The sequence below is a fragment of the Macrosteles quadrilineatus genome, unplaced genomic scaffold (assembly GCF_028750875.1).
Source record: "Macrosteles quadrilineatus isolate MER2022 unplaced genomic scaffold, UCM_ALF_1.0 Scaffold_1__1_contigs__length_201487025, whole genome shotgun sequence".
Lineage (NCBI taxonomy): Eukaryota > Metazoa > Arthropoda > Insecta > Hemiptera > Cicadellidae > Macrosteles > Macrosteles quadrilineatus.
Genome location: NW_026542594.1, coordinates 60,050,126 through 60,064,886, shown reverse-complemented (window position 1 = coordinate 60,064,886; position 14,761 = coordinate 60,050,126). Strand labels below are relative to the sequence as shown.

The 14,761-nt window shown below is 39.5% G+C and overlaps 1 protein-coding gene across 2 annotated transcripts in view; it reads left to right on the top strand.

The window, feature by feature from the left end:
* The window catches only part of LOC128983232 (repetitive organellar protein-like), a 133,463-nt gene that overhangs the window by 14,741 nt on the left and 103,961 nt on the right, over positions 1-14,761 (top strand). Inside the window, exon 3 of one of the 2 annotated variants that reach the window (XM_054402458.1) lies at positions 5,848-5,960. In XM_054402458.1, the coding sequence (XP_054258433.1) occupies positions 5,848-5,960 (113 nt within the window). Of the gene's footprint in view, positions 1-5,847; positions 5,961-7,222; positions 7,642-14,761 lie in introns of those variants that run through there. The other variant, XM_054402459.1, reaches the window with a different exon arrangement.

Below are 14,761 nucleotides of genomic sequence, written 5' to 3'. Positions count from 1 at the left end.
CATAAGCTCCAAATCTATAACATTCAAATAATCACTGATTCACAATGTCCAAGTTTTACAAACTCCAACGTTTAGATAACAAATAAACAGAGCGGTTCATAATGTCCAAATTTCATAACCTCCAACGGTACAGTCTGGGCCAGAAGTCTCTCTAGTGGTTGCCACAGTCAGATAGCAGGCACCGTTCGCCAGCGCTCAACTACTGATTATACGTGCATTTTAATGATTGAAGAACACTCAGCTGTGTGACTCAAATATGTGTTAGCACAATGTGCAAATCAAATTTACATTTTAGCGAATTTCCCCTAATAAGCTATTACCGTAGTACTCATGGTAAGACCTGGTCCCGGAACCGATTTACTTTTTCGTTTTGAGGTCCCTAGAGACCAAAAAACACCATAAGTTCTAATTCATATATAGATTTATTTATTTATATATGTGTCCGTTATCGCGATAACTCGAGCAAAAATCATCCGATTTTGATGAAATTTGGTACAAACGTGTAAACCTACGTTTATTCGAACGAGTTCGCGAACCAGCATGATCGGTGATCGGACTATGGCAACAGGGGTTTATGGGGTAAAAATTGGGTTTTCCCATTTTTTACCCTAAAAACTTTGTAGTTTGCTTGTTATGGACATATTTTTATCAAATTTGGAAAATGCATTAATTTCATACTAAACTATTACATTTTACAAAAAAAAACAATTTTACCCTCCCTATTGCAGCTAACCTAAGTACTCGTTAAACTAATTCTATTCAAATAGGGAATAAATGTGATATTTTTTAGGAGTCATTTTAGTGTAAATCCAATCAGGCAAATGGAAATTCGCTTAGTCTGCAGGTTTGCTGCGGAAGGGGTATTAATACCAACACTTTACACTCTTAAGAAAGCAATTACGGAGCAACAATGATGCTTCGTGTCGCGCTGCTACAACAGTAGCGCCTACATACCAAACCTCGGCAACCTTTGCAGCGACTTCTGGCAGAGACTGTACCGTTGGAGCTTATGAAACTTGGAGGTTATGAACCGCTCTGCTTATTTGATATTTAAACGTTGGAGTTTGTGAAATTTGGACATTGTGAATCGGTGATTATTTTAAAGTTATAGTTTTGGAGTTTATGAAATTTGGAGGTTATGAAAAGCACTGTTTATTTAATGTATTAACGTTGGAGTTTGTGAAATTTGGACATTGTGAAACGGTGCTTATTTGAAAGTTATAGTTTTGGAGTTTATGAAGTTTGGACATTATGAAACGCACTGTTTATTTAATATTTTAGACGTTGGAGTTTGTGAAATTTGGACATTATGAACCTCGCCCTTTTAGGCTGGCAGTCATGGGCCTTATGACAAACACATGTTTCACAGCGGACGTTGACTCCGGGTCTGCAGGTTTGCTGCGAAACGACCCAAATCCAAACCAATTCCTGCGACGAAATACTAGACAAAATATACCCCCGCCGCAGCAAACCTGCCAACTAAGCAAATTTTCCATTTGTCTGAATTTATTTTAAATGAAATTTATTTAAATAAGATTAGGTTTAACGAGTACCTAGGTTTGCTGCTACAAGGAAACTAATGAAGTGTGTTTTTAGTAAAATGTCAATAGCTTAGCATAAAATAAATAAATTTGCCAAGTTTAATCAAAATATACCCATAAACAAGCAAACTAGCTACCTACAATATTTTACAATATTCTCGATAAGAATAACATGGAAATTTAATATTTTCATTTTTTTTTAATTTCTCTGTTACCAATAACCGTACAAAAACACTTTTATGTATTAGGCCTAATTTTTCAAGCTCATTAAAAAGGTCCAGAGAGAAATTGAGAAATGTTGTGTTTTTAGGGTCAAAAATTTGAAAAACCAATTTTTACCCCATAAACCCCCTGTAAAACCCCCGTTCCCATGGTCCGATCATGCTGGTTCGCGAACTCGTTCAAGTTTATCCCGCTTTACATCTTTAAACCAAATTCATCAAAATCGGACAAAAATTACTAAAGTTTTTGCGTTCACAGACACACACACACACACACACACACACATTTATATATATAAATTTTAAAGAATGGTGTTTTTGGCCTCTGGGGACGTCAAAATGAAAAAGTAAATCGGTCTTGGGCCTAGGTCTTACCTTGCCACCTACGGTTAAAACACTGAGGCCCGAAATCGCGTGGGGTGGAGCGTGTGGACGTGTCACGGCTCAGTTATTGAAAAAATAAATAATACAATTAATTTCATACTTACTATTTCTGAAGTATATTTTTAAAATAAAAATGATGATTTATTTCAAAAATCTTTTTGAAGTTTTTACTTAATATAAAACGGTGTGATAAAGCTTACAATCTATACAATAAAAATACGACAATTTAGAGCGGGACAGTTAATTTTTTGTACAGTCTGCTACCTGCCTGTAATGTAAATTACAGTTTTTATTTATGTGTGCGTATACTTTTTGTAGGGGTGTGCGAACTGCGATTTTTGGGGGTTAAATCGAATACTTCATAATATTTTTGAATATCGAATATTACTGAGCGAATATTTATGTTATTATGATAGACTCCAAAGTATTTTCCAATCACACTTTTGGAACCCTACTAAGGTTAATAATTCTGATTTTAACCAATTTAACATTTTAAAATAATCAATTTTTGCTCTTACCTATTTTATTTGTTCTTGGTACAAAATGGGTACAGCACAGGGCTTCCAGTATTTTTCTCATTTTATTTAATTGATAATACTATAAAATGAACTATAAATGAATAATTTCCTACATTTTATGGTTTTCTAACAACAATTACAGTATCACACTCACATTATCAACACCTTTGGCTCATAACATGATTATGTCAAGAAAAAACAGTTAAGATAAAGGCTTAACCTATTTTACAACTAAGATAGGTCATAGCATGTCATAGCCATAATAAAGTAGTTAAAAATTAGGTAAAGCATTTTTAGGAATAAACAAACATTTTGACAAAATAATATAACTCATGGTTACTTTTTTCCAACCAACACAATAACGGGTTGTTTATTTTAAACTTTTAAAAACGTAAATGCATTCAGTTAGGGGTCTGCGGTGCACCGTAGCCTATTTACCTATCGTAGTCGGTTCCGGTACAAATTATAACAATTAGTTACTTTCAATTCACTGTTGTTGGTTAGGAGCACATAAAATGGTTTATCAGATGATTGTTTAGGATTTTCATAATTTATTACTAGAGTTGTGGGGCAATAAAAAACCATTAGCAGTCCCAAAACCCAAAACCATTAATATTTTTTATGACAACATTTTTGTAGGCAAGTCAAGTACTTCCAAGAACTTGTTGAGTCAGTAGTTTTGCTCTATAAAGTTTAAAAGTTTTATCACATTTATTCCTTTACAACTTCCATGATTTATTTAATTTAATGTTTAAAGAAAAAGTCAGAATATAAATACTAGTAAGGCAAAACAAACAATAGAAGGGTGGGATGGGTTGGACAATGACCTCGAAAGGAGAGGGCCACTTTGAATGGAGATGTCGTGGGGGGAGGGGAGGGTGCAACCTTGAAGCTATATTTAGACTAGAGGGGTGGCTTGTCCTGGGATTCTAATAGCAGGACAATGATACATAGTTGTATTTTCGGGAATCCTTTGCCGGGTTTGACTTCAGATTCTCTTTTTCCGTGTAGAAACTTTGAATCTTCAAAAATATAATTTGAATTAACTACAAATATATTCAAATTAATACCATGATTTGCATTTTTATATCAACATTGCACAATCATGATATTTAGGTCATTGGCCTTTATTACGCATCTGGTTGTGTTGTTTCAGAAGAGAAGCAGAGACAAAATTGTGTAACAAAACAAGAAAGTAGAGTTAAAAAAAATATATTTCTCTGTTCAAAAATGGAAAAAAATTTTGCTGATTATTTTTAAAAAAATATTTCACGAGTTCGTGTCTTGTTAAGGAGTATGTTTAATTGCTAAAGACTGTGAAGTGCAGTTCTATCCTCATAGCTTACTAGTTGCTACACAGACAACACTTTCATACAACTTATTTCGTCATTCTACTGTACTTTAAGTTCACGTTACAAAAAGTAGATCCTAATATTAACTAAGCTAAAAGAATATATTTAAAACGTATACAAATAGATATCTGTCTGGTAAACTAATACAAACTTAATTGCTGCTAAATATAGGCTATTGTTAATTAATCAAATAAGAATGGTTGACAGTCTTGTGTTTCCATGCCAGTAGGTTGCAGTAAGCCTATCGTATTGGAACATTGTAAGCTAGCCAGCAGAGCGGAGGGATTTTAATAATCACACAACAAAATTATTGTCCTTGAAAATGGCCGTGTTCTGTGTAGAGTTAAGGAAGATGTCATAATATGCTGACGTTGCCGACAAAGCATGAAATGTTGGGATGAAATTAAACAACACAATACCATGATTTATTTGGTTGAAATTAGAGATTATTTCTAGGTTTGTTTACAATTCGAATGTTCGAATATACTCATTTCGATCGAGTTGGGCTCGAGTACTAAAGTATTCCTTCAACTATTCGAACTTTTGAATATTCGCACACCCCTAACTTTTTGTTTGTGGTTTTTTTTCGTATTTAACTAGACACAGTCTCGTTCAATGAGGATCAATGATGAAGGCCAATGAATAATGAATAGTAATGAATTTTGAACGTCTCTTATGGATATGGGAACTTTAACATCGTCTTCCACATTCGACTAATCTCACGGTCACTGAATTTATCTTCTTGGGCTTCAGGAACTGCAGAAAAATACCAAACTCGCAGGGACATCACTATCGTCTCCAGCAATCACATAAACCTTATCATTGTTAGGGATCTATCTGTGATCCCGGCAAACTCCTGAATATCTCCTGCGGTACAGGGGTACAGGAAACATTTAATCATCTTGTCCCCCGATCATGAAAACTACCTGTCGTCGTGATTTGGGAATGGGCAAACTCCTGAATATCTCCTGTCGTACAGGAAACATTTACTCAAATTCTTCCCGTGATCATGAAAACTACCTATCATTGCTATTTAGGAATTGGCAAACTCTTGAATATCTCCTGCGCTGTACAGGAAACATTTACTCAAATTATCCCGTGATCATGAAAATTACCTATCGTTGCTATTTGGGAATGGGCAAACTCCTGAATATCTCATGCGGTACAGGAAACATTTACTCAAATTATCCCGTGATCATGAAAATTACCTATCGTTGCTATTTGGGAATGGGCAAACTCCTGAATATCTCCTGTGGTACAGTAAACATTTACTCAAATACTCCCGTGATCATAAATACTACCTATCATTGCTATTTGGGAATTGGCAAACTCCTGAATATCTACTGCGCTGTACAGGAAACATTTACTCAAATTCTCCCGTGATCATGAAAATTACTTAGTTTTGCTATTTGGGAATGGGCAAACTCCTGAATATCTCCTGTGGTACAGTAAACATTTAATCATCTTCTCCTGCGATGATGAAAACTACCTATCGTTGCTATTCGGGATTGGGCAAACTCCTAAATATCTCCTGCGTCCAGGAAACATCATCGTAGGCTCCTCTGTGCTTGGCAAAATTTGAACATCTGCAGCAATTATAGTAGGCCTACACATCACTGACTCCCAAGATCGTACCAAAATATTATACGTCACGGGAACATTATTAGCGTCTTCCCTGATCATGCACGGTTAATAAGATATGGTAAGTCAAACAATTAATTTATGGGTGACGGATTAGGGGGGTTGTACTGTAAACAAAATTTGAATTGTTTTTCATGTAAGTTATGCTTGCACTGTTTGTTACTGTATTAGTCATGTTTTTTTGTCTCAGTTAAGCAGATATGTAACAGAAAGCAGAAAGGAATAGCCAATGAAAGCCATGAGTCACTGGTAGAACTACTGGGCCAACTGCGAACCTGTGTATTCTCTGACTCTAGAACTGAGGTAAATCAACTCTATACTTTGATTATCGAAAGAAAGTGCCTGGCGGAGCAGCCGCGTGGCGACCAAGTTTAGACTGAGGTTTAGAAATTTTCAAGAAACTGCGTTAAAATTGTTAGTTAAGCCAGTTTTCAGTACATGTTTTAAATATGTTGTACCTTATTGCGATGAATTACTATTTTCAGTTCTATTTGTAAAAACACGAATTGGAATTAAAATTTTTGCAATTTGTGTTTTTACAAAGATAACTACAAGTATTAATTCATTGGAATAAGATACAACATATTTCAAACATGTGCTGAAAACATGCTTAACTGGCTATTTAAACACCGTTGATAGGAAATTTTGAACACTCTGTTTTATGTTTACACAAGTTTGTGAAATAGAATGTTTGTACTTTAATAAACTTGGTCGCCGTGCGCCCGCTCTGCTAGTACCTTTCTTTTGATAACTTAATCGGAGTTTATAGTCTTATTTTGCTACATTTTCTGTGTGAGTGCAGTTTTTGCAGGGTTCCCACTCAACCGTGAAAACCTTAAAACTGTGAACTAAGTCAACCGTGAAAAAACCTTGACTTAGCAATTTGTTTTTGAAACCTTAAAACCCCGTCTTGTAAAACTGAATGAAGTGATATCGAAATTGTTGTGTGTGTGAGTGTGAGAGGTGTTTGGCCAAAGCCCAGCGGTCCCTCCACCACCCCTGGTTTAAGTCAGAGACTTATTCACCAGGCCGCTTTCCTGAAATATCTTCGGATTCCTCTTCCTGCTGTCAGCTTCAATCCATGTCCTTCCAGGCATGGTGTCTACTCTCCGGGAAATTCGGGAAAACCGGGAAACCTCCGGGAATTTTATCTTACCTTGAAATGTCCTGGAAAACTCCAGGAATCCACCCAAACCTCCGGGAATCCGGAGCCCAGGCATCGGAATCGTCGCCTAACCGAAACACTACCGCTTTTGTTGCCACGATCGCGGGAAACGATTATCGGTGTTGCCGAAACCGCAAGATATGCTCACGGGTATTGCCGCGATCACTTTATTTTTTTTTTTCACTTCTTTCTTTATTTACACCAAGTACCTATCAGTTTAGACATACCTTGGCATTCTGCCTCTTGGTGTATATTCTCTTTCTCAAACTTTGATTTTGTTTCTTATATTTATATGAAATTTTATTTAACTATCATGCAGGGGTTTTGACATGCAGCATGCTGCCCGTTGTGTTTTTCATTTCCAGCGATGAATTCAGCCGGGGGGCCCACGGGTCCGAGGTCCACTGGGGTTGAGTTGTCTTTTCCGGGATTTTATTCTCGAGTCGGGTAAAGTCGACGACTCTAAGTCCTCTTCAGGGTGGTCTAGATGTCCCTTCTACGGTGAATCTCCTTCCAGGTGTTAAGGATCATTTTGGCAGTGTCAGGGTCCTCAAGGCAGGTGGCGAAGCTCCATGGTCGTAGAAGTCCTTTTCGTGTGATCTCGATTTCCAGGTTGGTCCTTAAGTCCAGATGAGCTGGACACTCCATGACGGCGTGTAGCGGGTGGTCCTCATCTCCGCAATCAAGGCAGTCACTCGATTCCTTCTTGTTGAAGCTGAGCAAGTACGATCCAAAAGCACCATGTCCTGTGATGATCTGAATGGTGGAGTACTCCAGGAGATGTGAGAGATCACTGGTAGCAATCTTCGGAAGCAGATGGTAAGTATATCTTCCAGTTTCAGATCTATCCCACTCCTCTTGCCACTGGCGCAGGTGTCTTTCTCTGACATCATTCTTCGATTCAAGAAGTAGGCCTTTTCTAACTTTCCAGAGGTCTAGGTCCATTTGCAACTTTATATCTATAGGCATGTTTCCAGTTGCGGTACACAAAGCCTGAAGAGATGTGGTGCGGTAGGCTGCAGTGATGCATATGAGAACTCGCCTTTGAGCCTCCCTGATTTTTCGTTTTACATGAGTGTGTCCTATCCTAAACTCCCAAGCTCTTGATCCATAACTAAGGATGGATAGAAATACGGTGGTGTATAGGAACTTCAATTGGGAAAACCTTACTCCATATTTCAGTCTGATTGTTCTAGCTATTGAATTGAATAAGTTGATGGCCTTTTCACTGACTTCTTTTACATGTGTTGTGAAAGTAAGATTATGATCAAGAGTCACTCCAAGGTACTTTACCTTGTTTACAAAAGTGATGGTATTATTGTCTAATCTAACTGTTGGGTTTCTCGCCATTTTGCCTTTAATTATGATTCCAACCGTCTTCGAGGTGGAGAGCTTCATCTTGGCACCCTTTGCCCAATCTGATAGGATGTTGCAAGTTGATTCACATTTGAGTTCAAGTTCTCTTCTGGAGTCTGCTTTTATAACATAGGCAACGTCATCGGCAAAGGCAATCGGTGTGACACCTTCCACATGCTCCTTCTTCAGCAACTTGTCAAAAGTGATGATCCATAACAAAGGTCCGAGGACCGATCCTTGAGGACATCCAAGATTCATGTTTCTTGTTACCGAGTCACCATCATGTTCCAGATATACTACCCTATCTTGCAAATAGTTCCTGATGATTGCAACAGTGTTCCGAGGAACATCTAGATTGTTTAAAGTGTCTATGATGTTTGGCCACCACAAGGAGTCGAAGGCTCCTTGGATATCAATTAGCAGTGCTGCTACATATTTCTCATTTGCCTGTCTGGTGGTTGTAACCAATTTGCAGACCGCATCATTGGTACTCCTGCCTTCTCTGAACCCGTATTGCATATCACTCAATAAGTTGTTTCCCTCGATGTAATCAGTTAGTCTCTTTGCTATCATTCTTTCCAAGATTTTACCACCCACGGGAAGCAAACTGATCGGTCTGTATGAATTTGGAAGTGTCCAATCCCTAGGTCCAGCCTTCTTGATCACTTTGATCCTGCCAATTTTCCAGATCTTCGGGAAGACCGCAGAGATCCAACACTTGTTGTAAGTGTTCAGCAAGTGGAGTTTGTTGTCATAGCTGAGTTCTTTGTAAACTTCGGCAGGGATTCTGTCTTTACCAGGTGCTCGCTTGTTCTTGGCTTTTGCCAGGGCATTGTTAAGATCAGTTATCCTGAAAAGCGGCTCAACAGATGTAGATGTTAGTGTTCTGTTATCAAAAGATATTCGCTGCCTTAGCTGGTCCAGACTTTCCTCTGGCACTTCAGAATCCACTGGGACAAGTCTGTCTAGCAGAAGCGTCATGGTCTCTATGTTTGTTTGGGTGTATTCTCGGTCCCTTTTGAGTGTCGTTAAAATGTCTTTGTTTCTTATTTTGTTGGCACTCAATTTATAAGCTAAACTATAAGGATCTTCATTAATAGAGTCCTTCACAAAGAGTTCCCAACTCTCCTGCTTTGACCGCTTCATCTCTAACTTGTATCTTCGCTGGGCACGTCGAAAGGTGGCTAATTTGACCAATTTGGCCCGACACTCACAGCATCTCTGAAAGGCCCTTCTAGAACGATTTGCCTCGTTTCTTAGAGTGGTAAGATGTTGTGTCCACCAAGGTACCATTTTGGTACATGTCCTTCTCAGAGGAATTGAAGTATTGCATGCCCTTTCCATTGCTTCATTTGTTTGTCTTGCAATTTCATCAGGATCATTAGAGTTGATATTAAGTAGTTGCGGTCGTAGCACATTGTTTAGACGATCATAATCCGCTTTGCGCAGGTTATAATTGTTTGCTATGCTGAGAGTTTTAGTTAGCTTTAGCCTGATTTCAAATGTTATCAATCTGTGGTCACTTAGGCTCATGTTTTCGTGAACTGTCCAGTTAATTATCTTTTCATGTAAATTTCTGGACGCCAAAGTGAGGTCAATATTCGTCCCTGTCTTGTGCGTGGCAGGTTGTCCAGCTCTGTTTACTATATACAAATTATTGTTTGATATGAAATCATTCATTTGAGCTCCCTTTTGATCTTCAACACTTGAGTGCCACGCCGGAGAGTGAGCATTGGCATCAACACACACAAGTAACATGTTGTTCCTTTCTTTGTTTATAATGATCTCCAGTTGATCAAGGTAAGGATCAATTTCGTCTTGAAACTGAAAATAACTAGATATAATGACTATTGGTCCAATTGAGGTGTTTGTCTTGATCACCACAAAGTGGTCAGTACAATATTCAGACATTTTGAGTGGTTCGTAGAGTGACTTGCAGACCACTGCAGCAAAGTGTCTTTGCCCTTGTTGGGCTCCTCCAACAACTTGATTTGTGCTGGATAGGCCAAACCCTTTGATGTCTCCTCTGTAGCAATAGGGCTCCTGAGTTTGTAGAAAATCAATGTTTAACTCTTCTATTATTTGCCTTGCTTCATGTGTTACATTGGCAGAATTTTGCAAATTTAATTGTCCCATCAAGATAGTGTTTGGAGTTCTACTTAAAGGAGGGATCCTTGCCATTTCTGATGCGTTGTTAGTCATATTCTGTTTGCGCTTTGGCACGTTCCACTTCCTTTTTGTAGCAGGGACAATTTACAGAGTTTACATTGTGAGACGGGTTTAGATTACTCTTAATACAGTTGGAGCATTTATAGTTCCAATTTTTCTCTGGGCATTCTTTGAATACATGGCCTTCTTTTGCGCAGTGCCCACAAGTATCAGTTGTTGCTTTACATGCTGCCGCAAGGTGCCCGTACCTCTGGCACTTGAAACACCTTGTGACAATAAAGTAGTCAGTGATTTTACAGGACCTCCAGCCCAAGAAAATTCTTTCACCGTTGTCTATAATTTTCTTTCTCAATTCTTTGTCAATCTCCAGTACCCACTGCTCAGAAGATTGCCCTTTTGGGCCTGTCTTGAAAATGAGTTTTGCTTTGGCAGTAAAATCTTCCTCTTGGATATCCTGGAAGTTCTGAGCTCTTATCTTTTCCAAAATATCCTTAGGATCTGATCCAGCTGGTACATCATATAGTTTCATCTTAGGCCGTCTTTTGGCCGGTTCTCGGGTTTGCAGGTCATTTCCGAGATTTGCTCTAACAAGATTTACTTGCTCCCTATGAACCTCAATAGCGATTCCTCCATTTCGTATCTTTGATACTCTCTTAATTTTCAAACCTTGTTGCTCTGGATTGAGTACTTTCTTGATTTCAGCTTTTGTTTCTTCTGAGGTCTTAGTTCCCTCCTTTGGGTAAACCAAAAGAACTTCAGTTTGCTTAGGTTCTTCTTTTCTGGATCGCCTTACAGATGAGCTAAGAGCTGAGGCATAACTTGTTGGACAAGATTGAGGAACCAAAGACTGATTCTGGATGGCTTCAACCACTCTTTTGGTAACTTCAGAGGTGATATCGGAAGTCAACTTGCAAAAGTCAAAATCTGGTGTTGCATGGGACTCTACAGTCCTCTTAGACTGCTTTTCAAGCTCCTTGTATCTTCCTCGGATTTCTAGGAATTCTCTATGCAATTTTAAAAATCCTTTCTGGATGACATTTGAATACGTCTCCATTCTTTCAGCATGAGCTTTGGTTACAGCTTTGTTTTGTCTGTTTAATGTTCTTACTGAAGAGGTCATGTTCTTTAACTCGGACATGACCTCCATATGCTCTATTGACATATTCTCTAATTGCTCTGCATTTTCTAATTGATCGTCTTCCTCATCAGTGTGATAATCTGGATTACTGTTTTCACCATCGGTATCTTGTGTCTCGCTGTTTGTCTTGTGCCTTTTGTTGGCTTCTTCCCCATCGGGGCTACTCTGTTGGTGATGTCTCTTAGATCTCACATTTCTTATGTCAGCGGGGAGTTCCGCTTTTGGTGGTAGTTCCAATTTCTTTATAGGTGATCTATTAAGAGTGTTTCCTTTCGGAATGTAGTTTTGCTTTGTTGGGTCACTTGACTGATAAGCCATTGTTGATATTCTATTTACAAATATACAATGTGTTATGTACAATGATCAAGCCGAAGGTGTGTTGTCTAAGCCAGGGGTTTTGGATTTCTCTTCTTTTATTCTTTTCGCCCTATCCACCAAGAAAAACCCTTGTTGGCCGTGCCCGGGATTTTTATTTCCCTTGTTGTTCAGGGTTACCCGGGCTTCGTTTTTAGCCGCGACCTCGGAAAGGTAGGGTTTGGCCAGTGAAGTAGGAACTTTTCCTTTGTTTGGTTTGGAATAGGATGAGATTGGTGCCTCGGATTGGGACTTTGTCCCAATGGGGTACCGAAGTACCCGCGACAGTGAACTCTTTTCCTTTTGGACTTTCAATCCTATTCCTTGGTGCGTTTGGAATACATTGTCACAGTATTACAACAAGAATATTGCCGCGATCGCAGGAAACGATTATCGATGTTGCTAAAACCGCAAGATATGCTCACGGGTATTGCCGCGATCGCGGGAGACGATTATCGGTGTTGCTAAAACCGCAAGATATGCTCACGGGTATTGCCGCGATCGCCAGAGACGATTATCGGTGTTGCCGAAACCACGTGAGATGCCTACGGGTATTGCCGCGATCGCGAGAGACGATTATCGGTGTCGCCGATACCACGTGAGATGCCTGCGGGTGTTGCCGCGATCGCGGGAAACGATTATCGGTGTTGCTAAACCCGCAAGATATGCTCACGGGTATTGCCGCGATTGCGGGAGACGATTATCGGTGTCGCCGAAACCACGTGAGATGCCTACGGGTGTTGCCACGATCGCGGGAAACGATTATCGGTGTTTCTAAAACCGCAAGATATGCTCACGGGTGTTGCCGCGATCGCGGGAAACGATTATCGGTGTTGCTAAACCCGCAAGATATGCTCACGGGTATTGCCGCGATCGCGGGAGACGATTATCGGTGTCGCCGAAACCACGTGAGATGCCTACGGGTGTTGCCACGATCGCGGGAAACGATTATCGGTGTTTCTAAAACCGCAAGATATGCTCACGGGTATTGCCGCGATCGCGGGAGACGATTATCGGTGTTGCTAAAGCCGCAAGATATGCTCACGGGTATTGCCGCGATCGCTAAAGACGATTATCGGTGTCGCCGAAACCACGAGATATGCCCACGGCTATTGCCGCGATCGCGGTAGGCGATTATCGGTGTTGCCGAAACCGCAAGATATGCCTACGGGAATCGCCGCGATCGCGAGAGACGGTTATCGGTGTCGCCGAACCCGCGAGATATCCTCACGGCTATTGCCGCGATCGCGGTAGGCGATTATCGGTGTTGCCGAAACCGCAAGATATGCCTACGGGAATTGCCGCGATCGCGAGAGACGGTTATCGGTGTCGCCCAAACCGCAAAATATGAATACGGGTGTTGCCGTGATTGTTGACGGTGTGACGTTTTGTCGCTGATGTTGAAGATACTGCAAGATATGCTCACTGATATTCCCACAATCGCGGGAGATGATAACTGGTGTCGCCTTACCTACCAGTTATACTGTTTTATTATGTTGTATAAAATATTATTCTTTGGAAATGTTTTGTTTCAAATAATAATAATCATTATTAATAATAATAATAGCCTAATAATAATCATTTTCATTTATTAGCGGGTTGCGATTAGTTAAACGGGTTCCGATAGTAGCTCCTTAAAATTCAGGAATTTGTCTTGAATTCTCCTGGAAAACTCCTTGAATTTTTCAAACCAGGTTTAGTAGACACCATGCTAACCAACAACTCTCCCCTCACCTAGTACCCTCTGTACTAGGGTCATCGGATTTTTTTTTCTTTCTTTCCAATCTTCTTAATTCTTATCTTTCTTTCCTAACATTTTTCTTTTCAAATTCCAGCCTGTATTCCTGCATTTTCAAATTCATGCTTTTTCTTCCCTATCCTTCGGCACATTCTGGCAAACTCCAGCGCAGATTCTTTTGTTCTCAAGAAGTTGATCTTCTCCCAATCCCATGTCTTTTGTTGGAGGAATTCCCTCATGTCGCTTCTTTCTTCTTCATAGAATGGGCACTCCATCAGTACGTGCTGCGATGTCTCTAGCTCTCTGCAATGAGTGCAATGATCATCATCGACGAGGTTGAAACTTTTCAGCTTTGCCTTGAAGTTGCCGTGCCCACTGACGAACTGTGTCGTGTAGTGATCGGTTTCCCAATGGACTTTCTTCCTGAACCTCACATCCGGAACGAACGCAAAGGTTTCCCTTCCTTTTGTGCTAGACTCCCACCGTCTCTGCCAGTCAACGAGTGTTTCTTCTCTTTGGATCCTCATGCTATCCTTGATGTCGATACCTTCTTTGTCCCTTCAAAGCATTTTTTAGTTTAATCATTGGATTTAACATATGGACCAACACGATCCGGGTGACATTTAATTGCGAAGCATTTGTTTTGGCTTGAAACTGTCAGATCCTGTATTTGCGAAGGTTTATATAATAGTTTAGTTTTGCCAGCATACCGTATCTGAAAATATGCAAACCAACTGCTGTTCTTAATATAAGAAGGTTTCAACTGACTACAATAAGATCCCCGTATATAGAACGGGCACACAGCTAGTAATGAATACTTGCCATCCAAATAAAGTATACCAACCGTTTGATTTAGGTTAAAAGATGTAGGCCTAACCGATTAGTTGTCTGTTATTTTCCCGTGTGTCAAAAGTAATTACGTAACTTTTCATTGCAAAGTGTAGTCATTTATGGTTAGTGTAATATTTATTTTTAAATGCTTCTAATTCCATTCTTGCTTTTTTAATCATCATATAAAAACGCCCATTTGTATTTATATTTTCTCGACTCGGGATTCGAGGATTCGAGAATACCGTACTTACAATACTTACTTTTTGTAAGTATTCTTTTCATATTGAGTAGCTATCTGTTGTAACTAATACTTATATTAAGTCGTTAATTAATGTAGGCATGATGAAAAAAAA